Source organism: Tenrec ecaudatus, chromosome 14 (assembly GCF_050624435.1).
Source record: "Tenrec ecaudatus isolate mTenEca1 chromosome 14, mTenEca1.hap1, whole genome shotgun sequence".
Lineage (NCBI taxonomy): Eukaryota > Metazoa > Chordata > Mammalia > Afrosoricida > Tenrecidae > Tenrec > Tenrec ecaudatus.
In genome coordinates, this window is record NC_134543.1 from 26,227,262 (window position 1) to 26,253,244 (window position 25,983).

Below are 25,983 nucleotides of genomic sequence, written 5' to 3' on the forward strand. Positions count from 1 at the left end.
AAATCATTGATCACGCAGAGAAACAGAGGAGAACACATCAGAGTGCTTCAAAAAGTACATGGAAAGATGGAATTATAAAATAATGGGATTTTTTCCATGAACTTCTGGAAGGTCCTGGGGACATTGTTCAAGGATCTGTGGTGGCATAGCGGGCTGCTAACCTAATGGCCAGTGGTTCGAACCCATTAGCCACTGCAAGGGAGGACAATGAGGCTTTCTCCTCCCATCGAGATTTACAGCTTTGGAAACCTACAAGGGCAGTTCTGCTCTATCTTACAGGCCAACCAGGAACCAGACTTGACTCCATGGCAGTGAGTCTGCTTTGGGTCCAATACATTGCTCAGCAAATCACTTCATCATGACCAAATAAACAGCCCCAGACACGCAGCCTCCTAAGATTGATCCATGGCAGACTCTGCACCCTGAACAGACAACTCAGGAGTAGGGTGCTCAGAGAGCCCACCAAAGACTTAGCTGAGCCAAGACTTTCCAAACAAAGTACAAATACCTCTCCTCACCAGGAAGCAATTCTCTCACCGCCCTCCAATTTCACAGCCTGGGGTGGAGCAGAGAGTGGTGGAAATCAGCCCTAGCCACACTGAGTTCTGAGCTGCATGGTCTCAAGTACACAAGGGAGAAGTGACCGTGGAGTGTTAGCCTGCTCCAGATTTCAAGGCGAATAAGATAAAATAAAGTTGCTAGCAATTTGCTCTTCCTGCGCTGAGATCGGCTCTCCCTGACGTAAACCAGCCCAATAGCTAAAGCATTGTTTTTAAATACTGTGGCTATCAGTCTAAGTACTTAGGTAATAGACACTGGAAGTGTTTTAACTAGTGTCTTTAAAACTGCAGTTGTCTTACCACCTGGGGTAGGCATTTACTAGGAAGCTGTAATTTCCCTATCGAAACTATCCCATACAAAAAGGGGGTGGGGGGGGGAGGCCTGGGAAGAAGCCTATTCCCAATCAAAAGATTCTTGAGGAAAGTCAATCCAATCCGAGTCATCAAGCCTCATAAGATTAGACTTAGAGGGGCTGGTAGCCAACGTGATTCAACTGGACTCTAGTTTTTACCCCGGCGAGTCTCAGCAACGACAAAGTGGATGATGAGAACGACTTTACACCCCGCACATTGGGGAAATGCCGACAAGGACACTTCCTTTCAGGGAGATTTGCGATTTACATCATCCTCATAAAGGCTCAGAGAAGTTCGATGCTCAAGAAGCTTGTTTCCTCTTACTGAAGCCTGTGTTTTTATGTTGTTGGTTTTTTTTATTTCTTTTTTCCCCTTGCCTTGAAACATTGTTTTCATGTCTCAAAATTCATTGAGAAGATGGCAACCTGCCTGAACCCAAAACGTAGTATCAGATTCTGAGAGGATGAAATGTCCCCCTAGTTCACACACCCTGATTTTTCTTCCAGGCTACTTTGGAGCCCAATGATGTACTCGTTTTAAGGAAACTTCCGATTTAAACCTCCTTCGGTCCCTCTGCATTTAAATAGGATGCCGAACAGTGTTTTATTGTGTCCCGCGGTGTTCCATCAAGTGTGTAACAAGCATATCAAGATATGATCACAGATTACAGGATGTATGTGACCCAGTGCATGTGTCCAGAGACATCACTAATAATGGGGGAATGCATGTCTTCTTATTTTCACATACTTCGCAACTCTCATCAAAGAACCCATGATGGCAAGAACACAGTCCCTTCGATGGAAACACTGCTAGTGCATAGGTTGAGGGATTTGTTTGTTACCTGCGACGCAGTTTATTTGGTTTGGAGAGAAAAGTGATCCTCAGACAAGTCCTCCCAAAATAGTATTTTGAGGCTTGAGATTTGATTTTGCATAGCGCCAAGCCACGCTCATTTCACGAATGGGTCCGCAGGCATCTGCAGGGCGCAGCCATCAGCTTATCTTTAAGTAAATATTTTGATTGTCAGACAGCTCCTTGCAAACAAGGTTCGTTTCCAAACATTTATTCTGGACGCCTCCGAGCCCGCTAGCGCATCACACGAGTTAGGGTTTGTGTCCGCGTGGAACTATGAATTCAGCCTCTAGAAGTCAGCGGACAGGCAAGCAAGCATGCTTTGCACCGCGGTTGGTTTTTGTTGTGTTTGTTTTTTGTTTTGATTGGTTAAAATTTTTTAAAAATGAAGAAAAGAACTCTTTAGTACGCGGGCCTCGGTTGTCCTTGGGAGCTGTCTGGTCTTTGCTAGGCACCTTTGCCATAGCACTTGGGAAAGGACCCATTCCACACCATCCTGCTCCCTCGTCTCGACCCACCGCAGCCAACCGCACGCTCGCAACACAGCCTCATCGTCAGAATAGCAACCATTTAAAAGGCAGCTGTTCCCACCCTCTCCAACAGACTCCAAATCTCAGATCGGCTCCCGCATTGGCCGCTTGATCTATTGCTCTTCACACACAAATCATCCTTAGGCAAATGAATTCTTTAAAAATTTCTATTAGCGGGGGAAAAAATAAACCACGGAAATGTTGACTAAACAGCCTTTCCACCTCTATACTTGCCATTCTTGTTAGCATAGGCTGGCACAGTGCAGAATCACTGATCCAAGGTCCAAGAGGAAGAACGTGCGCACGCGCGTGTGTGTGTGTGGGGGGGGGGGGGGGGAGGGGGGGGGTTGGGACGGGGGAGGTTGAGAAAGCAGCATCGCTTTAAGAGTCAACAGTAAATTAACTTCCCCAAAGAGTGGCATAATTAGCAGTTAGTAGCTTATTAAAAGGAAGGCAAAGGCCAAGCTGCCATCTGGGAGCTCCAGTTTCTTGCCATTGTCATTCCGTCGAGATGGGCGAGCTGCATTAGCTTCCCTGTCACCGCTGCTTGCCCTTACTTCACATGTAAATTTTAATGAAAGACGCAGCACTTTTACAATCAGACGTCCATCAGAAAGTGTTATTAGGCTGGCGTTTTATAAAGCATGTGCGCTTTTCTAACTCTGCTCTTGGGCTCACCGCTAAGTGCCTTGGGGGGGAAAAAGATAAAGAGGTTTTAAAAAAAAGAGCCCAATAATATCAATTAGATATTCTCTGTGCAGGCGGAAACCTGAGCTTCATCATAAAGGGGCACTCTTTCTGCCTCTATGGGCAGACAGTAAAACCCCGAAGGCCTCAATTTCCTGCAGGGCGCATCGTTCCCAATGAAAGTGAATGCAGTCTTGAGGCTGCCTGCCCCTCCTTCCATGGGACCACCCCTGTTTGGGAGGGAGTGGTGAGAATCTGCGCACTCATTCCAAATCAATGGCTGGAAGTGGCCGCTCAAAATTGTATGGGGTGTCAGCAGAAGCGCCTTGTCTTGACCTGGCCATGGTTTGCCTGAGTCGTGCAGGCTAAATCATTTTTTAAGCCGTGTGCTGCGAAGCGTGTGCTTTGCACACCTCACATAACACACACTACCCTCCAGGAAAAATGAATGAACAAATATGTTTCAATCCCGTTTCCGCTCATCTATAAAGTATATTCTTTTTTTTCCTAGTTCTGGCCATTTAAAGGGTGAATGTTAGAATGACTGAATTCGTGTCCAAGAATTTCCCTTTACAATAAAATAAGAATAAATATGAAAACTACTTTTTAACCCAGTCTTCATATCAGTAATGGATCGATACTACTACTGTCACTACCACACCACTCTAGGCTCCACCCTACCGATGACTAGGGAGTGGGTCCAAGGCTGGGCCCTGTCTGTTACTGTGATGCAGAAGGTCACCATGAGGCAGAGGTCACAGCTCAGCCATGACCAACGGATGAGGAGGGTACCGCAAAAGAAAAATAGAAGTCCTTAAATCTCTTTTTTAAAATACAAAACAACCTTATGACCCTCAAAGTATTCTCCATGATACTTAACACACTTGTCAAAGCAGCAATTCCATTCTTGGAAACGTTTTTCAAACTCATCTGTTTGGAAGGCAGCACCTCCCTCATGTTTTCCTTCAACTCTTTCTTCTACATCATGGAATCACTGTCCTTTCATGTTCCTCTTCATTTGTGGAAACAAAAAGAAGTTGCATAGAGTGAGGTCAGGTGAGTAAGGTGTGTGGGGCAAGAGAGGCATGCTGTGTATTGTCAAAAACTGGCTCACTGAGATGGCTGTGTGAGCAGGTGCATTGTTGTGGAGGCAAAACCCGTGCCCCGTCTGTCACAAATCAGGTCTACTTTGTCACATTGCTATGAAATCTTTGCAGAACCCCTAAGGAGAAACTGATTAACAGTCTGACCAGGTGGAACAAACTCCAAAGGCAATACAAGTCAAAATGTCTGTTTGGGAAGTTGACGGCCATCCAGAATGAGGTTTGTCATCGATTGACATTTCATCTTTTTTGAAACGAGAAAAACACTTGTATTTTTGAGTTTTTTCCCTTAGTGCTGTCCTTCCACGCCGAGTTCAACATCACAACCGTTTCTGTGGCATTTTCCCGTGCAGGAAACAAAATTTCACAGCTGCATGCTATTCTCTTAAATCAGCCATCCAAAAAATGAGGCTCGAGTGAAACTGCTCTTACAAAAATATAAAAAACACCTCACTGTGACCAGAGAGAACCTTCCCAAGTGACACCACTGAATGCACTGACTCAGAGCAAGCTGTTGGAAGCTAGTCTCGCGGGGGAAATGTGTGCTCAGCATGCTCCACCCAGCAGAGCTTTTTAATTTATATTTTGCTCTGTTTTGTTTTTTAGTCACCTCTTGTATGCCATTCAATTAGAAAAATAATTTATTTAAGACTTGGTGAGGAGGGATGGTGGCTATTGCACTGGCGAGCTATTTTTGAAAAAACCCATGGACAGTGGGCAAGTCGCAGCGGGCAAAGGCCACAGGGGCTTGGTCAGTCCCACTTCCCCAGCCCTGCCTGCATCCTGGCATGCCAGAGACACACTGTGAGTGCTTCCTGGAAGACAAAAGGCATTGCTTGAAAAATGGTGAAGGGGGAGCACGCTTCATTAGAGAGGGCACATCACATTGGAAATTCCTCTTTTCCTCCTAGCTGAAAAAAAAAAGTTCCATAGGAGACCGTAATAAACCAGGAGAAATCTATTCATGTATATTTGGGAAAAGATCCCTGGTGGTCTGCAGATTAGGTGTTGGGCTACTAACCACAAAGTTGATGGTTCAAGCCTACTAGTCACTCCTTGCTCCCATGAAGATTTTCAGTCATATGCCGTGGCTCAGAGTCAGAATTGACTCATGGCGGTGTTTGTGTGTGTGAGTGTGTTTGTTGTTCTCATTGTTGTTGTACCTAGCCCAGATGCACACCCACTGTTTTGCACACCTAAGCAAAAGACACTGGGGGATACAACAAAACTAAGCCCACAAGGGAATGCACATTTATTCTTTTCTTTCAACAAATGTTTCCATCCGGTTACACTTTTGCATGTTTTATAAACGGGATGTCACAAAGGCAGTAGAATTTTACTGATCCAAAGTATTCATGAACTTTTAAGCGCTATCAAAGTCAAGTGTGTCTGAGCATGATATGTATATATGTATCATATATATGTGCTTGAAATTTATATATTCTTTAGTATCAGCTATAGAGAGTCTCGATGAGTCATCAGAGTCAAGGTGATAGCAGTGGACTTTTTAAGATTAACCAATGCTGCTTGATTAGAACTGCTCTATACTTAGAAAAGAAAGTGTTTTATGATATAACTACACAGACATAAAATCTGTGAGTAATAAATAAATCCAAATTAATAATTGAAGAGGATGGAAAAGATATGTCACTTAGAAATCTGAGAAATACTTTCTTTTATGTTTTGTCTACTGGAATTTAATTGAAGCATCCCATCAATACAATGTGCACTAATAAATCAACTATGCCCATTTACACATTTTTTTCCCAACCAATGTTACAAGACAAAAACTATACCCCAAAATATCTCCAGTGTCTGTGGAACATTTCTAAATAAAAAAATAAATACATTTCATATTTTTAAAGCAGCACTTTAAAGTCATCACTGCCAAAAAAAAACAGAGCTGTTAAAATCAGGCAATTTACTTTTATGTTTAAAATAAATCTATTTCCCCCCACAGACTTTCAAAACATTAGCAGGAGGAGAAAAGAGAGAGAAAAAACAGGCTACTTTGAAAAACAAAGTGAATTCAGACGTCAAGAGGACAAATCAGCGGTGGCTGAGAAACAGATGAGGCAAGAGATGGAAATGCAATATTGCCTCTTTTTATTATAATTAGATATTTATAGAGCACAGACGCGTTTATTTTCATAATTAGTGGCTGGCATTGCATTTGCTTAATTTGCATAAACAGTTGGCTATCAAGTCAGTAACTTATTTCCAGGGCTCTTGAGTCCTAGCAGGGGTAAGAGGGGATTTAGCTTCTCAAATCAAGCCTTTTTAGCATTATGGCCAGCGAAACACCGGCTATAATGACGTCATGTTCAAGTTCATGGGGCTTGATTGTTTCCTTCGGTTTGACCAATAGTGATTGGTTCAACACTTGAAGGTCAATTGCCAACTCTATTTGGGAAATACATCCATCCTTGAAAGGACCTCCACATTCTGAAAGATTGAAGTGGATTTTTAGGGTTAATACAACGTAGACTAATAAATAAGAAATTCTGGGCAATGATGGCAGGTGTCTGTGACTTCTATTTCTGATCATTCTCGATGGTATTCATCCATGCATGCCTACACCTCTTCACAAAGACAACTTCACCCCTACACGGCGCAGGTTCCCTGGACCATAGTAGCAGGCGGGAGAGAAATTCCTGATGTCTACTCCCGGAAAGAGTTAAGACTGAGAAGCACACAAGGACAGTCCTACCCTGTCCTATGGGATCACTATGAGCCAGCGTGGACTCGGGTGGCACGGCAGTGTGTCCTTTGAGAGTTTTCGATGGCTGCTATGAGCAAAACGAAAAGTAACCCAGCACACTGCCAAGGACTCCCTAGTCACATCCAGTAAGCAATCACAGACAAATATTCTAGGCCAAACTAAAAACTTGGGGCCCGAGGACCAAACCACTTGTTCAGTGTGTATGTGTATGTGTGTGTTTGTGAATATGTACATACATAGGATCATACATATATACAAAGGAGGGAGAGAGAGATGACATGAGCTGATATTTTTTGCTGTTGTCATTTCCAGTGTATTCTTCCCTTTCAGTAACGTTTATGAACTGAAAGTGGGCAGTAGCTAAACAGCAGTGACTTCTTTGGAGTATGCCATCTTCCCTACATAACTGCAACCAACTAGAGCAGAGTCTTCGACAGGACTTGCTCTCTAGTTTGCCACAGTCCCCACGACTCCCTATTGCTTCTCTTACACTAAGATTTTCCTTACTGCTAGGCCTTCTCTTTGTGATATACATCTGTTCCCTGTAGGCATCCGCGTGTGCGCAATGCTGGCGACCAGTCCTGCGTCAAGGAAAGGTATTTGATAACCTGCTCCAGAAGGGGAAATTCCCAAATGCCAACAAACAGAGGAAAAGAAAAAAGAAGAAGGAGAGGTGCCAAATCAAAAGAGATGACCAAGGGTGCTTGCTGGAAAACTCCTCCAGTTGGCTTCGTTTCGTTCGCCATTGCTTTTGCCCCAATGCCACCCCGAGCCTCCTGGGTCTGGTCTTCATGGTGCCCACCTGAAACATCCTGCTCACTTTTGTAAGTTAAACTCCACATTTCTTCCAACTCTGCTTTTTTTTAAATGACAACATCTAAGGTCAGTGGGATTTTATTTCTCTAATAAGCCGCAAAGAGTAAATCTAAAGACCCATGTGCCCTTCTCCCTCTGTGACTTGCACATACCAGGCCAAGACAAGGTCGTGCTGAAGAGAACCAGAGCCAGACGTGTGGTCTCTCTCCGTGACTGTGGAGAGCTCTGGGCTCTGTTGGTTGGGTGAATGAGGGTAGAGATCAGAGACATGGGCTGGGAAACAGAGTGACTCCATTAACTATATCAGTGTTGAAAATTCTAATCCTGTCACCCCCACATAGATCTAAAACCATTTTTGCTCAAGTAAAAAATTCAATTACTCCATGATGTGATCATTCATCAAGTACAACTCTGGATAAAACTAAATGCAATGTGCACAACAGAGAGGATCAAGATGCAGTCCTGGTTCTTACGGACAGAAACGCACAAGTCAATCTGGTTGAAGGAAGCACCAGGGTACCTTACAAGTGAAGCACAAAGATTGGTGAGACCCAGGAAGCTTCGGTCTTAAAGGATGGAATGGGAGAGAAGATGTGTAAGCACATAAGGATGTTTAAGAAACAGAGGAGAGGCCTGAAGGCAGGGAAGTTCACTATGGACACAGACTGAGCCACTGCATAGAGCACATAGGAGGGCTGGCAGGGCGGGGTTGGGCAGGGGTGGCACTCATTGTGTAACAGAAACTAAAACTGGGCAGGTGCCTGGACAATTAAATTGTGAGAATCCATCCGAAATTTTGACTAGGTGATCTCTGTGCTCAGATTCCACGTTAATGTTGCTCTGTTTGCATGACATCGGATACAGGAGCGCACGTCTGAGTCCCGACTGCCCATGGAATCCTACCTAGGGCACCTCAGGACATTCACAAGTGAAGGTGCTTGTCTTCAACAGGCTTGTAATCTAGTAGAGGAGGCTGGTCCCAGCCCCAGCGAACTTGAATGTGAGGCATTAGAAAGACACAGGAGGGAACGGCAGTGTCTGATTGGGTCATTTAAAGGTGGCAGCAGAAGGGACGGGGACACGTTTGAAACTCTAGGCAGGCTTCAATGGGCAAGCAAAGGACATGGGGCTGTGGCCCGAGAGGAACATGGAAAAGGCCAGGAGAAAAAGAAAAAGCCAACTCCACTTGACTGGCCTCCTGTGTGCTGGCGCAACTAGTTGGCACCAGAGAGTAACAGGGGAGAAGGCAAAAGGTAGGCAGCTAAGCCAGGAGGGTCCTTTGGATGCGAGATGGTGGATTCTGCGCTCCCTTACAGTGAAGCAGTCCGAGGGCCCTGCTAAGGCAGGAAGCAGGTGCAGGCAGGGAAGCCATCAGGCTTGGGCAGGAGGAATAAGCATGTTGACAGGGAAGACAGGTGCAAGGGACATTGGATAAACTCAACAAGACCCTCTCAATCGATCACCGAGCCATAGGAAAGGGTGAGGAGGCAGACAGCTAGAAAGCGCTTCCTGGGTTTCAAGCCCAGATGTTGGGAAGATGGTGGAACCAATGAATACAAATAGGCAAGTCCTAATGGGCTGCCGTTTGTGGGAAGTTGGCCTCAAGGCTGGCACTGAACATACTGAGGTGACAGTACCAGTGAGACAGTGTCAGTACCATGTGCTACAGACAATACAAGATGACAGGCTGGAGTCTGAGACAGGTCAAGGCCAGGGTGGCCACTGGAAGGTAAACACATGCAGGTGATCCTACAGCTGAGAAAGGCACTATGAGCAATGATCAGGGATTAGGATCTGAGTTTGATCCCCACGGAGCCGCCATCTGACTTACGTTATTTCACTTTCTGAGTCTTAGGACCTTTAGCCACCAAACAAGGCCACCACCACCACCATCCCAGAATGCGTGGGAGCGTGAAATAGGCCCTTAAGTTGTGTGCATAACACAATGGTTGCCTCAGGGACCCCTCAGTAACGATGCCGAACTATGGCAGGCAAAGGCAGAACATGAGAACCTCATGGACAACCCCCCAAAGCACTAACAGTATCTGTTTTGTGGGAAGTTTCCTGGGACCAGAGAAAGAAAAGGAGAGGGACAGATTGAGCGAGACAGACAGATAAAACGACTGTCGTATATTTTCTTAGAATCCAATGTGAGGGAGGCAGGCAGACAACCAGGGCACCTCCTTCAGCAAGGCTGAGTCTTGGGAATAAATTGGTGGGCTTGTCTAGGAGGAGCTAGAGCCAGCAGTCCCCAGGAGGGTCATATAGATAGAAAGGAGGAGGTGGCAGCCAGGGGACACTGGTCATCCTAATTCCTCTTCCCCTTCCTCGTTATCTTTCAGCAGGTTCCAGTCTAGCACATGGGTGAGGGCTACATAGGACAGATTTCTGAGAATGAACTCATATGTGAATTGCATAAAAGGAGCTGGTCATCAACCACACCCCGAGGGGGACGCATGCACTGCTACAGAGACAACCACACACAGATTTTTTCAAATAAATCCAGAAAAGCACAAGACTCAAGGGAGAGCTAGTCCGTTGTCTGTCTTGTCATCCAACAGTCTCTTCAGTAACTTGTCAGCCCCTTCGGTCTCCAGCACCCTCCTGCCAAAGCCCACATTCCCCAGAAGCATGACTTGCCTGCCTTCGAAGGAAATGGCATGCAGCCTTGCCAGGACAGGGGCTGGAGAGCTAGGAGGAGCAGGGTGGACTGGGTGCAGATACATAGTTGAAATTTATTGATTAACCTCTCCCTTCACTCCCGAACAGCCAACCCAATTGGAGCTGGCAAGCCGGGTTCTTTGGGCTTGGGGCTCTGACAGCTTTGATTAGAAATGGATGAGTGAGCTCTGCTACCCAGAGGTGTGAAACGCTGGCAGGCAAGTCAGAGCCTCGAAGCACACCCACCGCCGCTCAGCATCGTGCCTTCTTCCTGCCGGCCTGGAAAAAGCTGACTTCACCCGACCCCAGGCTCCCCCTTCTCCTAATCTTACAGTACAAATGCATTCTCCTTCCTGTTCGTCCACACCCCTAGAACGACCCTTCTTCACCACCACCCTCAAGCAGCTCATGCCCCTTCCACAAACACAGCCAACACAGCACAGAGGGAGAAAGAGCCCCACTTAACCACGCTGAGTCAAAGGTCCAACAATTCACCAGCCCCATCCCCTTACCCCACTGTGATCCTCCCCTCCGCTTACTCCCCATTCAGTCATCCCCACGCAACGGAACCAAATGGCGCGTCCATCGTCTCCCAGCCCCCCATTTCCTGAATACATTTCCTGGGACTGCTCTGGAGGTGAGCTCAGCTTCCCCCCAGAACCACCCTCTGAGCCCCCTTCCCGTCCTTCTTCCTTCTTGAAACAGGGCCACCTCACAGAGAAGGCTCACTTGTGATTTGTGGGAAGCTGGCCAATGGGGCGACCCTTTGCCCAGCCACTGAACAGGAAGCGTTCTGCAGGGACATGACAGCAGAGCCTTGGCCCTTTAATTATTTATTTCAGCCATTGGCTTTTTTTGGTTGTTGTTTTTTTTTTTTTTGAAAGCATTAAGTTGTAATCTGGACTGCATTCATCAAAATCAACCACTCCCCCCAGATACATGAATATTTCAGAAGGCAGACTTAGAGTCATTCATGATCAACAGGAAAGAAAGAAACATGGTCTCTACCTTTACTTCTACCTACAGAAATGAAGTGGAAGGTCCCATTAGGAGAGGTAGCGTGGTGTCCACCATGGAGACGACGAGAAAGATAGAGAGAGAGAGAGAGAGCAGGGAGAGGAACACGTCACCACACTGCAGACACACCAATAACATGGGCTGAGCACACACCCAGAAGCCGCAGCGCTAGCACACACGTGGAGCTTCAACAAAGAGCAGAAAACAGTGTGACCAGCAAGGCTGCGTGCATGGCTTTGCGGTTAAGCTTTCGTTTCTTCTCAGTCTTTTCCTTCAAACAGACAAACAAACAAACACGACAAACTTGCCATGCAAAAGCACCGACTAGCCACGGGTACCAGACACTGCCCTCCCGGAATCCAGCTAAAGCTGGGCCGAGCAGCGAGGGATACGTCTCAGAGACCTTTGCCCCCTTGCATTTTCCCAACATCCAGATGGTTCATGGGGAAGCAGTGCGTGCCATACACAGACAGATGGAACATATAGAACAGACATAAATATCTGCGCACATATTTATGGGCATCAAGAATAAATCCTGGATTTCCATGGGAAACCAGATAGCAAGGTCTTTTTTTTTTTGCATGTTAAAGGAATAAGGAGACGGGAAGGAGGCAGGGGAGTACTGGGCTTTGAGGTAATCATTGGATGGGGCAAGAATGAACCGGGAGCTTGGGAGATAGCCTAATAATGGGAGGAGGAGGGATAGGGCCAGAGGACCATCTTGACAACAACAGGACAGAAGAAACTGTGAGTCATGACTTAAAAGTCCAGTGGCACTGAACACACAGGCGGGCCCTGCAGTCTTTCCTGAGCGCTCCAGAGGAATCCAGGGCACCCGTGCTTTCCAGGATCTCACTGTCTACGAGACTCTTTTTCTAGAAGATACTCGTCCTGCCCCTCCAGGTTCCCTGTGTCTGTGTGGCTGGAGATTCTACACTTGGGCATCTTTGTGTTGGGTACCCCAGAGAAGTCCCGCAGCGGGGATTGGGGAACATGGACCAGGGGTACAGTATGGGTCCTCCTGGTGGTTTTCGTACCAATGTTTGCATCCAGCTCTCCAAAAATCCTGGGTTTCAATAATGGGCCTATCATAAACCGAATCCAGATAAAAAATACCCCTGCCTGCCTAGCCCATCTCCTCCGACTGTATGCTATGAGGAACTCAGTCCTATCAGCCTCTGTATAGCTGGGAGAAGTCCTCAGGGACTTCTGGGAGCATCAGGCTAGAGGATATTCTCAAGGGCCCTGTATCTGGATGCTGGGCCCACTGATCCTCACGGGGGGGAGGGGGGAGCTGTCAAACGGCCAAACGCTCCTAGAGTTTGGCTCTTCCCATTTCCTGGAGATACGACTGAGTCACCCAAGCGCTCAGATCTGAGGTCGACACCACACATGCCCTATTCGGACCCACTTCAGGCTTCTCTGTTGCAGGCACTTGCATCTCTCACGCTCCTGTGTGAACAGAGAGACTTCACCCAGACCTCTCCCAGGCCCGGCTGACACTGGAGAACTCACCTGGGATCCTCCCTCTAGGTCTGCTCTTCCCTGGCTCATCTCTCAATGGCGTGTCCAGAGAGTGTTGTGAATCTTGGCTTGGGTCTGTGGGGATATCTCTTGTGGGCACTGTGCCTCTCCCTGCCTCCTTGTTTAATTCAGGATGCTCTCGGTGGCCCCCCTCTCTGGACACCATCAACAATTTTCTGTGGGCGCTACTGGTTCTAGATCAGGCCACGTGCTCCTGTGTGATGGGCCCCACGTGAGTGAGTGGAGGAGGAAATGGGTCAGCTCTTTAATGAGATGGCTTGCTGGACCCCGCAGGCACGGTCCACCTTACGAACAACGGGGGGAAATGAAATAACCCTCCTCCTGTTTCCTTTTCTCTGCTCCCTGAGCAGCACCAAGTCTCGTGTGTATTTGAAAAGAGACAGACAAGGAAAATGGAAGGACAATCTTTTGGTGACAGGGCAAAGCAGGTGGAGCAATCTTGCAATCACCCCAAGACTCGGCAGAAACACAATGGGAGCAATTGAACAGTGAAGGGAGAGGTCCTTTCAAGTAGGTTCAGTTCTTGAATCCTGATTTAGGCTGATAATATGGAAAATTTTTATTTAGGGGAATAAAAAAAAAAGCTTCCTTCACAGCCCACCCTGTGCTTAGCTGAGCTGAATTTCCTGCACGGCTCATTCCTGCATATTTGAATATTTTAGGTTGCAGATGCTGAATTTACAGATCTTTATACGCAGTTTTCTTATGGGTGTATAATGAGTTAGAATCCTGCCACACCATTAGTGAGTTTTTTCCATGGGTTTTGCTTTTCTATAAAACGGTAACAGTCAACCCCCCTGGGATATTCCTCGGACCTCGTGTGGCCAGAAAGCCATTATTACAATGGGGAGTGGGTGGAGGGAAGAGAATAGTGAGCCTGTCCTCAGATTGGGATCCACAGAGAAGCCCTGTCCTCTCACCCACCCCAGGGCTGGCGGGAGGAGCAGGAGTAGGTTAGCTGCTCCAGTACTCAGAAATTGGCTTCATTCACCCCCATTATCAACGCAGTCATGCCTTGTTTCATGCTTCCCTTTCAGAGGCGGGGGGGTGGGGCCAGCCCCCAGGATGACAAACGGCGGTGGAGAATGGGGAAGCCAAGGGGATAATGGCCAGGACCAGGATGCATGATGAAAGGTACCCCCATCCCACTGCAAGGCAGTCCCGTGGCCAGCTGGGCCCACAGCAGGCAGGAGGGCCAGCCAGAGAGTGAGTGGCCTGCCAGCCACCATGAGGATCTGAGAATCAGCCAGAGACACAGAGGCAAGCGATTCCTTCAGGCAGCTGCTGGACCAGGAGCGCCAAGCACCTACCTTGCTCGCTCATCATGAGGTGGGAGAGGCCTAGAGGGCAGGAAACGGGGGTGCAGGAAAGGGGAAGGGAAAAAGAAAGAAGACAAAGTTAAAGTTCCAAATGCAACACAACCTTCTGTTACCTTTTTGCCCCCAGGTGTGATGGGGAGGAGGAGGTGCAGGGACACACACACTCAGGAGCCTGCGACATGCACTGAGACACCAGCCTTCCTGCTACAGGTCAGGAGGCACCCACTCCCGTCCACTCTTGGCTGAACTGCCCTAGGCTCGCAGGAACATCCGGCCACGGCTGCATTACCGCATAGGTAGGTTTTGTGATCGGTGTATTTAGGACAAGTTGGATTCATCCGGAAGGGCAGTCCAGACGCCAGGCACAGTAGGTTTCTTTCTTTCAAGTTACTTCGCAAAGTCAGACAAGGTCACGGTAGTAACACCGGAACCCTCCCAAGAGCAACGTGGAGCAATCTCATCCCTCCCCATCCCACACCAGAGTGCAGGCAGACCCCTTTCCTGCCTCCATACCAAGGGTCCTGGTTTGTTTGTTTTTTCTCCCCACAAATAGTTAGGGAGACGATTCCCTCTTTCCCACAAATATGACATGGTGGTACACATGCCAAATCCAGTCTGCGTGTAAGAGTTTCTTGGACAACTGCTAATGGCTCTCCTTATCACTCTTGTCTGGGTCCAGTGACACGACACCCCTTCCGTGCCTGTGATTTCACCGTCTTTCCCCAGAAACTTCTTCATGCTTCATCAGGGAGGTCCAGCCCACAGGGACTGGGTCCAAGAGGCTGAGTCGTGAGAAGGACGTAAGCAAGGTCCCAATGAACAACTAACAACCTCTGGCTGTGCTCTCAGAGAGGTCAGGCAGGTGCATTGCAAGCTCATTGATTCAAGGAAAGCACAAAGCTGGGTAGATCTACTGAGAGGAAAGATTTCTATCCAGTCACCAATCGCAGGAGTTATTTCAACTTCTATTGTTTTTATGGTGACTGGATACATTTCACAAAATCCAGAGTGCCGCACCCCATCCCCGCCCCAGAGATTCTTCACGAGGAGTGAAATTCAGGGACACAGAGGATTAGTACAAGGAGAGAAATTGGTAAAGAATGGAAATATCTCAAAATGCTTCTGGAGATTACTAGAGATTTAGGAAAGCAATCAGAGGGGAGGAAAAAATAGGTCAAGCCAGTGACTTTTAAAAGATCAATGCCATATTAAATACATAGATACACATGCCATAAATGTCATGGAGTCTATTTTTTAAAACAAATTTCATGAAACTATAGTCCTCTTTTAAATGCACGTTTCTGGCATTCATTTCTCGAGGGTGAGGATCAACACTTGGAGATAAATGGAATCAGACCCAGGCAAGCCAGTCTTATGATTTGTTTTAAAAGAAAAATAGTTTTTATTGTTGGCTTTTTTAAGGAAGAGGGGTAGTAGGGAATGAAGAAAAAAAAGCCCTAGATTTGCCAAGAGACACTGCCATCGAAATAACTATTTCTAAAGCTGGGCCGTGAATCAGGAGGAGCAGAGAAGATGGGGTCGGGGAAGAACATCGAATGTCCCATGGGCCCCCAGAAGAGACTTCTCTGGCAAGAACGTAGCAGTCTTGGAAAAAGTACAGACGGAGCGCTCCTGAGAAGTGAGGGTGGTGTGGCTTCATCCTGTGGACTTTGGACATGCTGTCAAGAGAGGCGAGGCCCTGGAAACGAGCATCATGCGTGGTAAAGGAGAGGGCCAGCAAAAAATAGAGGACGACCCAATGGACGGTGAAACAGAAAAGGGCAAGCGTTTGGGGCAACCGAGGAGGGAACAGGAGGAGAGAAGAGTCTATATGTCACTGAAATACCAGATGCCCTGCAGTCAGTTCAGACCCATGTGTGACAGCCATGGGATTTTCCATCACTTACTTGCCAAAGCCGACCGCCAGGTCTTTTTTGGGAGACACCTCTGGGTGCACTTGAACCTCGACCTTTTGGCTGTCTGACCATTTCCATCACCCATGGACTGACTCCAGGTGACCCAGAGGGCTACCTCAAAAATGTTTCAAATGAATAGGACCTTCAAAGTTCAAGAGAAAACAAGACAGTGGGGCCACGCTTTACATGTCATGGGTGTGTCTGTACAGCAGGGTTGCCCAAGATGCATACCATTGATCACTGGCATCCACCACCTGGGGATGTTATTAAAGATGAAGACCCTGGACCCCACCCCTGGACTCATGCATCTGACTCTTGGGGAGGAGCTGGGGCAAGATCTACATTTTAAAGGAGTTGCCCATGTGATTGGCATGCTCGCCTGGGACTCGAGAGCTCGCCCCTTAGAGTGGCATATCAATCACTTTGAGTAAATTAAATTGTATGATAAATACGCCGAGAGGCATTGGATATGTAATAGAACCCCACAGTGAATCCTGTGTAAAAGGAAAAATCCTTTTAACATGCAAATAACCTACCACCTGTGTTTTTAAAATTCAAATATGTACTTATCAGGTTTTATTAAGCTGCATATGTACTTGCAGTATCGCTACTCAATACAAAGGGGGACATTCTTCAACTTTAAAAATGCTTAAGTAGTAATATCAGGCCAGGAAAGCAGATCCAGAGTCCTGAAAGCAAAGCGTTGTTTTTTGCAGGCCATGAAGCTGAACGGGAAAAAATAGGGGTAGCAAGAGATAAGAGGGCGAGGATAGGGCAGTGACTGCCATGGTCGAGAAAACAAATTACCACCCCCACCATGGAGTTGATTCTAACTCACAGGCTCCCTATAGGACAGAGTAGATATATGCTCCATAGGATTTCTAAAGCAATAAATCTTTCCAAACGCAGGCTGCCTTGGCTTTTCTCTTTCTTCTACCAGCACCGCGACTGGACCACCCAGAACAAAAGATACTCCCTGTCAGCCAGTCCGTACCAACTCAGGGCAACTCTATAGGACAGAGTAGAACTGCCCTGAGTCTCTGAGGCTGTAAGGGAGTAGAGAGACCCATCTTTCTCCCTGGAAGCAGATGGTAACTTTGAACTGCTGGCTTTGCAGTCAGCAGCCTAACTCGTAACCACTGTCCACCAGCGCTCCTTAAAACCATAGTGGGAGGGCAGGGCAAGAAGGATGGCTATAAAATCACAGAAACCTATATTAAACCAAAACAGGAGGCTAGCGCTTCTCAGCATGTCCTCCATCGAGGTCTGTACCCTCCAAAGGGCCGTGTGTCCATCTCTCTAATGCTTTCCTGAAGAATGCTGCTGTCTTCAATTTACACCAAGAAACAGCAGTCCTGGAAAGACCCATATTGTGTTCCTTTTCAATGGCCTTTGACTTGGGGAACAAAAGAAAGCCTGAAGGGGCAAGGTTGGGGCTGTAGGGTGCTTGGGTAAGATTTCCCACCAGTCCTTGCTCCCTTTAAGGAATAAGCAAGTGTATCGGCATGATGGGGCAGGGAATTCACGGGTGCGACTTTCTTGAACTTGCTCTCATACATGCGGTCTCCCATTCTTATAACCTCTTCATAATTAGCACCTGTGACGTTCCTGTGTCTTTTGAGAAAATCTATGAAAATCAGCCCTTTGGAATCCCAAACCTTGAGAGCTGGCCTCTCTGTCTGGAATGTAACAGGCTAAGTGGATCCCCTTGAAAGACACTGCTTGAATTGGACTTTTTTTTGGGAGGAGGCACCCTAATGTGATTCAGACAAATGGATTATTGGGTGCACTTGTCTGAAGCCATCAGCGGATTACAGAGACCTGTTTTCTTTGGGATAAACTCCTACATGTACGATGTGGAATTTTAGCAACACTACACTTTGACTTACCCTGTACACTTTGGAGTTTATATTGCCTTGTGGAAAAGGAGCTTCTTATGGTTCCTGGTACTTTTACATCAGTGTCTTTTCTTGTGCAAACCTGTCCTCGTAACTACAAAAGTTAAGAATTACAACTCAAGAATTGCAAAGCTGTCAGGTGTATTTTTAAATTCTATGTCTACTCCTGGTTCAGTCTACAACACTCCTAGGTGCTGGGCATCTCAGACCCCCCCCTCCCCTTTATCAATGGAGGAGCCAATCATCAAGCAAACAATTCAAGTACCAACTTGGGGCCAAGGCTAGATGGAGGGCCAAGGAATACATGCAAGTATAGTTCATGTCCTCTGACCTCCAGGAGCATAGATTCCACTGGGGAAGGGATGCATATCTGCGTGTGCGTGTATGTGTGTGTGTGAACATATATGCATAAGGGGACTTCAAAAAGTTCATGGAAAAACTCCATTACCTTTTTATTCCATTTCTCCACAAAATTTTCAAAGCCCCCTAGGTGCCTGTGGGAGTATGCATACATATGTGTATGTAAATATGTATATACACACACCCATGCCTGACAGGAAAGCATGGTGGTTAGAGTTGAGGATTTTGGAGCCAAATTGTCAGGGTTCAAATCCCATCTTGTCTTCTTTCTGGCTTGTGATGCCAGAAAAGCTGTTCCATACCTCTGAACCTTGATTTCCTCATCTAGAAAATGTGGATCAAAATAAAGTCTAACGTATTAGGCCATTTGGGGAATTCAATGAACTAATAGATGCAAAATGCTTACAAGTGTGGCCGTACAAGGCCAAGGCTACGTGAGAGTTCTCACTACGGTTGTTTTAAGGATGCTCTTTGAGGCAGCATTCAGGTACCAGGCAACACAAGCACAGGGCCTGACACTCGGCAGATGCTCTGTGTGCTTGCTGATTCATGAGGAGTGAAAGGATGGGGAAGCCCTCAGGGTCCAATGATTAATCCAGACAGTAAGGACAGTAGGATCTCTGAGGAGGGTCCTGGGTGCTGAGAAAAAGACTTCCACAGGAGAGTGGGATCTTGAAATAGGTCTTGGAAGATGGTTTGGAATTTGGAGAATATTCCAGGAAGCACTATGATGTCCTGAGACCACAACGTGCTTTTGTACAGACTGTCCTGTTCAACTTTCCAAAAGCACACGCCAATAATGTGGTGGGTGTGATGTGCATGTTCGGTCAATAAGTGAACAGATGCATGCAAGTGCCTGTGTCAGATAGGAAAGGAAGCCGATCCCAGGGAAAGTGACCAAAGCCCAAGTATGGAGCCCTTGAGCTTCCAGGCTAAGGAAATGGGCTTGATCTTATAGCTGATGGGACACATTTAAGGTTCATGGGCAGGAGAATGGCCCAGGGAACATGATGTTGAGCAAGATTGCTCTGGCAATGGTGTGGACAGGATGGATTAGGGGGAAAGAGACGGAGGCAGAAAGATGAGCCAGAGGCAAAGCGCCTGAATTAGTCTCATGGCAGCGGGAAGGAACTGGGGGAGGGAGAGAGGTCTCAGCAGGCTGAGATGATGGATCAGGGGCCAGGGACATTGGACGGGGGCAAGCCTTGTCGAAACAGGAAGATGGGTGGAGATGAATTTAAAGTGAAGGAGTTCGGTGTTAGGGATGATGAGTTGAAGACGCAGATGAGTCACTCAAGCAAAATGTCCAGAGCGCATTCAACTTGTGGGACCAAGGTCTGTGAGGCAGCTGGGACAAAGAGAGGAGCCTGTCATGTCCCTTTCAGGGAAAAGGGTCAGCACTGGGTAAGTGGGGAGCACCCCCCCCCACCGCTCCCCCAACAGGAAGAGCCTGAGGTCTCGGTCTTGACCTGAGACAGTGACAGGAGGGGAAAAGGCAGAGAGAGCTGGCGGTTTCTCTCTTCTCCAAGCATATTCAATGTTCAGAGAAAAGTTCACCTTCGGATCAGAAAAAGGAACGAGATGGCTTTCCGACATAAATCACAGACAATAAGGCAAAAAGTAATCTTGATGGAGCCGGGTATAATTAGGAAGGAGGAAGGAAGGAAAGGGAATCTAGGCGAGGCATGTCTTGTGAGTGTGATTGGAGAAGAAACCAGAAAATCAAAGATGAGTTTCTGAACAACCTACGTAGCAGCGGGTCCAATATATGTTGGGAGTGGCCCCCAGTCCATCCTGCAGCCCTGGGACCAGCACCCAGGCTGGATTTGGAGGCTGGCATCTCTGCCAGGCTTGATGCTGCACAGCTACCAAGCGTCAAGGCAAGGGCTGGACTGGGGCTCAGAGCAACTAAGGGAGACCCGCCTTTCCCAACCCACCTCTTCTCAGCCTCTGGATTGGAATAGCTCCCCAACCCTGGTCACTTTGGCCAGCATCTTCCAGGTGGAGGAAGGAGACAGGGAATGAGGACCCTTTTGGAAGACAGGAAATTGAGACTTGCCAACACTGAATGCTCACAGAAGCACAATGCCTTTGAAAAATATAATTTCAGAAACCTAAGCGCAGCAATGAAGGGTCTCCTCTCCAGACGCCACACTCTGACCCAGGGCTCCCTTCGCCAGGTCCAGGATTCATTCCAGTCCCCAACAAAATGCAAGGTGCTTGTCACCCTTCCCCTTCTCTCTCTCCCCTTCTCGCGCCTGTGGATCTCTGATGCACAGGTTCTCAGGACACTCAGTGCAACAAGAAGAGAAAACAGATTTCCTGGAGGTCTCAGAGTGGTGCCAACAGTTGGCTCTCAGCTGCTGGCCTCAAGTTTTGGGATCTGCATCTGGCCAGCAGTCCCAGGCTAGAGTGGGAAAGCATGGGCGGTGGCATGAATAACGATGACCGCCGAGCAAAGCTGATGGGGCCGTTCTGCCCCATAACACGTGGGATTCCTTCCTGCAAGTCAGAATCAACTGGCCTGTGAGAGGGTGGGTCTTTGTTTGTATGATTTTGGTAAAGACAGACAATAGTGGTAATGGCCTTCGAACAGACTGCAAACCACATGTAAACTCAAGATGAAATCTACACATGGCCTTCCAACTGTGGACCCCTTTGGGGAAATCCCTCAGGAGATTGCTTTTTGCAGCGCCTGGCAAAGGGAAGTGGCCTTGAAAACAGTCACTGGTAAGCGGCTGCGGCCATCAAGAAGCCCGTCAAGAGGGTGACAGCGAGGGAAGATAGGAGCCATTTACTGAAATGGGCAGCGGAAGCTGCAATGATCCGGCACTGGATCTGACATGGAAGCAGATCATCACGTCAGCCGAGAGGGTCTCCGCTGCAAACCTGTGATATCCCCTCTTCCTCTGATGGCTTCCCATTCTTCCTTCCTTCCTCCATCTTGGCTGGGCAACTGGGGAAAGTATTTAGGGAGGAAGGAAGTCACTTGTGGAGAACAGAAAAAATAAAGATGCAGGGGGCGGAGAGACAACTTCTCTCTGCCAAGGCTTTCATTTCATTCTCCTTCCTGAAAACGTGTATGCCAGCGAGAAAACCCCATCTATATCGTTCCTTTTTCCACGTGGAAGTAGAGAAATTAAATGTCACTAATCGCTGCTAGTGCCAAGTGCCAATGTCGAGTTCTTATGAAGCCACAAGGAGTTTTTAAAAGAATAATTACGTAACATCAGAAGGTACTGGAATGATTTGCTGTCACCTGAAGTCTCCCGAGGACCTAAGGTGGAAGGGGTGGGGCCATTGATGAGAGAGCCACAGGTGATGGTGGGTCGGGTAACCGGGAGTTTGCAAAACAGAACAGGAGGAAAACAAGAAATGCACATCTCTTTAAAGTCTCTGCAAGGGGCACATAACCTGTGCTTCGCTACTAAGCTAGGGTTTGGAGGTTTGAACCCATGCCACGGGGACACGGAAGAAAGTACTGGTATTGGCTTCTGTCAAAATTACAGCTAAGGAACCCCCTGTGGGGCTTGTTCTCTACTCTCAGACATGGGACCTCCATGCGTCAGAATTGACACGAGGGCCACAGGTTTGGTCTGTTACTAAACACATCAAAGAGAGGACATTCCGTTAATGAGGCCACATGGCATAATTATTCTAAGAGCTAATACCTCTGGGCTCTTGACCGTAAGCAAGGCATAGCTCTCCGTGTATAAGTCCATTCAAAGTAACTCTGCAGGAAAGGGGTTACTGTAACTTTGATTTTACAGGTGAGGAACTTCAGATGTAGAACCAGTCCTGCTGCTTACCAAGGGAGCCCTCTCTTCTAAGCCAGGCAGAGGAGTCCCCTACTCTGTGAGGGTCATCAGGGTGCTAGCTGCCTTGTCTACTTTGTGCTGTTGAACAGAAAGAGGACGCGGACATCAAGTTCACTTCCTTTATGATGTGGGCCCAGACAGATCCAGACCAATTGAAGGGTCCCTAGAAGGTCGGTTTGTTGTATTTTTGAACTATAACTTTTTTTATTGTGATTGGGTGAAGCGGATCATTCCACAATTCATACGTAGTTTGCCGAATCCCATTGATGGCAATTCCCATCACGTGACACCACTTTGTCCTAAATGTTGTCCTTTAAATCTTAAGTGGTTGGTTATTCAAGAGTGTGTGTCCCTCACAACTGGTATTGTTTCTATTATAGACCTAGTGTTTGGTTGAAAATTGTGCCATGGGGGCGAGTTCAATTCGAGACCTGAAGGGTCGGCTGAGGGCCATCATCTTGGGATTCCTCCAGTCGCTATCGGGCCAGTCAGTCTGGTCTTTATGGTTTTGAGTTTTCTTCCACATTTTGGGAAGGTCCAGTTCAAGGACCACCACCCTGCTCTCCTCCATCTCTGACTTCCTTCTTCAAAGTGCGCGTCTGATCATTTGCACCTGACGGACTCACTCAGCATGCCCCGGTGCGGGTCCCACAGGGCGTGCCTTCCCTCAGGGACAGGTGCGTGGCCCCGACACACATGAACAGAGAAAGGCAGGACAGAAACACACAGCCAGCTGGATGCAGAAGTCAGCCCATGGCCCCGAGGACAGTCAGAAACGTAGCCGGGTTGGGTTCTGTTTAAACAGACGGGGAAGAAGGGATGGAGGAAAACCTCCACCTTCTTCCACAAGTTCGCCTCAGACCAGCCCTTCCCCAGGTAAACCCCTGACTTTATGATGGACTTGAGCTTCCTGTGCTTTTACAGGTTCACTAGGGACTTACAGCCATTTTGATCAATGGCTTGGCTGAGGGCATTGTCAGCAAGCTGTCTGAACGTTTCAATGACCCGGAGCTGAGAGGAATAGTTAATCGGGTACAGGGCAGAATCGGCATCCAAAAGGAGGCAGGTGAGGAAGAACAGCATTTAATTTTAGGGGACAAATGCAAATGGGTCATTCATCAGAGGTAAAGTGGGAAGCACTTAAGCACAACCCCCACACCCCACAATAAACACATAAATAAAGACCCGAGAAGCCCATCGTCCCATCTCTTGGCAGCACTGACTACATAAAATCTAGAGTTTGGGTTGGGAGCATGGTGCCATCAATCATGGGGTGGGGGGACATGAACAAGATGAGTCTCTTCCAGGGAGAATAAATGAGTAACCAGGAGGAGGAGGGGCCCAATTCAGCCCAAACAAGAGACAGCTAACTGAGGACACATGCGCTGTCCTCAAGTACTTTAAAAGTTGGCATGCACACAATAAAGGAGCCAGCCCCTTCTGCCTGAGCTGAGAGCCGGAGAGGGGGCATTTCACTTACAGCAACTGACACAGAAGAGAGCCATGCATCAGAGTGGGCATTCAGGAGACAAGTGCCCCCAGACCGCTTCCAACTCTAAGATTCTGTATACTTATGATCCAACTGCTCCACAGGGGCTGGCCCTGCATGGGATTGCATCATATAAAAGGAAGCCACTTGACTTGCTTTTGATTTTTTTATTTTTACCGGAAATTTTGAGTGGTCCAACCTAATAAATAGGCTCAGAAGACCACCCACACTCAGAGTAGTAGGTGTGATACACAACTTCAGCTCATCCCCTAATGGCCGCCGTGAGTTGGCACTCAAAAAGAGTAGCTGAGTGTGTATGTGTGGTTGCTTTTTCGTAAGTCTTAAACAGGACTGGGAGTAAACTGGGTGCTGTGACTGGTGATGGTGATGATCTACTTCCATAGAGACAGAAGAGGAGGGAGCCTGTGCCTAATTCTCCAAAGTAAATGTCCCCCAGGTCCCAGTCTCTGGGTTTGCCCTTCCATGGGACCATCTTCCATCCGCACCGTCCATCCCTCTGTAGGTTGGAGCCATACTAGCTAGCCTAGTCACTGTTGACCTCTCAACACTGTTGTTCTCCCAGCACAGCCGCTCCACTGAAGGGACAGTGCTTCTCCCCATCAAACCCACGAACAAGCAGTGTTTCCATATGGCATCACCACAAGGCAGAGAAAAGAAGGCCTGCGTCCCATTCCCAATGCCTCCCCCTCTTCAATGGGAGGAAACAGTGGGCCCGCCTTGTGCCTGAATTCCACCGGAGGAGAGAGAGAAGCAGGCAGGCAGGCTTGTCACTCCGAGGGTTAAGGGATCAGTAATCAGGGCTTTTAGAAAAGATGCCTCCCAAAGGAGAGGAAGTCCTTGCTCTCCGACTGCCATGAACTGCTCTAAACTAGCTCTTTATTTGTGAATGGCGTGGAGCTGGAAGGGACAGCTGATGTGCTGGATTAAAAAAAGAATGTGGTCAAATAGATTACGGTGTGTACGGGCTCTAAAAAAAATCAAAGGATGGCCTCAAACCCAAGAGAAGTAAACCCAATTGCACAAGTTCAGGAGTGGGGAGAGACATCGGTTAGCATCAGTTAAAAAAAAATACAGCAAGGGTTTTCATTGTCTTTAAGTTCAATTGACGTGAATACCATAGGCATTTTTTAACAAGAAAAAAAGCACTCGGTGTCTGTGGCTGCTAATGGGAGGCCAGAGTGTCCACAGAGAAAGAAGCAAAGGGACCAGTCTTATGAACTGGCTGGGACAGGCCCAGGATACTATCTATGGCCTGGGCCCCTCTTTGGCAAGAAAGCAGGGGAGAAAAAGGAAAGTCATTTGCTGAGAGGAAAATAACCTGGATAAAAGAACTTAAAACTCTTGTACGAGCATATCCAAAGAAACTTGAGATGGCGTTTAGAAACGAAACTCCGTAAAGACAATAGCCCTGTCTTTGAACTCTGGGAGTGTAATTAGATCGGCCGTGTGTCTCCAAGGGATGGAAGCAATGCAGCTTTCTGGAAGCGGGAGTATTCAGGACAAGGAAGAGCACGGTAGCAGACCACAGAGCCGTGAGAATGGAAGGGCGTGGTGGCTAAAGGAACCAGGAATTGCTCTTCAAGGCAGTAGCTCAAGCCACGTCTGGATAAACTCTTGCACCGGGAGCCATGACCACCTTTTGGGTCCCTCTCATCTTGGAGATGCTGACTCGTTTAAAGTTATGTGCGCACACGCCATCAGTTTGTTCCAGTTCTACCCTCGGCTGAGAAGGGGCATTTCCACCACCTGAAATAGAGAGAGTCCAAATCGATAGCCAACCAAGATCCTCAGGTGATTCTGAAAGATCTTCTTAAAACTTTGGCTAGTGAGTCCATACAGCTGGGGTGGAACGGCGGCTTCCCCGCAGGAGTCGAATGGACCAAGCCAATTGGAAGTTCCACCTGTGACATGACCGGCCAGGGGATCCAGACCTAGAGAGCCTGTCTCTGTTCTCAAAAAAAAAAAGAGGAAGATGCCATCTGCCCTTCAAGAGCATGCACTGGGCACTTGGTGGCGCATGAGGGCATGCAGGGGATAACCGACACACGGGTGACTATAATGTATTAAGAAGGTGGCGCTACTAATCCCATGAACTAAGCTCCATCAGCGCTTCTTTCCACACCACCCCAGGCACCATACCTTTCATCCTCGCCTTCATGGAACAAGAAAATGATAACACCAGGTGCCAGAGAGTCCCTCTGACTTCCTGGTGACCTTGAGTCTGGCAGAGTGAGGCTGGGCTCCACAGCCTTCCACGGGCTGTTTTCACCTCTGGGGGAACACAAACTGTCAACCTTTCACTTAGCAGACAAATG

At 47.7% G+C, this 25,983-nt stretch overlaps 1 protein-coding gene across 4 annotated transcripts in view; it reads right to left on the reverse strand.

The window, feature by feature from the left end:
- NRXN3 (neurexin 3) overlaps positions 1–25,983 on the reverse strand; it is a 1,780,548-nt gene that overhangs the window by 1,706,045 nt on the left and 48,520 nt on the right. For 2 of the 4 annotated variants that reach the window (XM_075530569.1, XM_075530568.1), the window contains exons 3-4: positions 14,158–14,187; positions 11,294–11,305 (exon numbers count right to left, since the gene is read on the reverse strand). In XM_075530569.1, the coding sequence (XP_075386684.1) occupies positions 11,294–11,305; positions 14,158–14,187 (42 nt within the window). The remainder of the gene's footprint in view (positions 1–11,293; positions 11,306–14,157; positions 14,188–25,983) is intronic. The other 2 variants (XM_075530567.1, XM_075530566.1) reach the window with 1 other exon arrangement.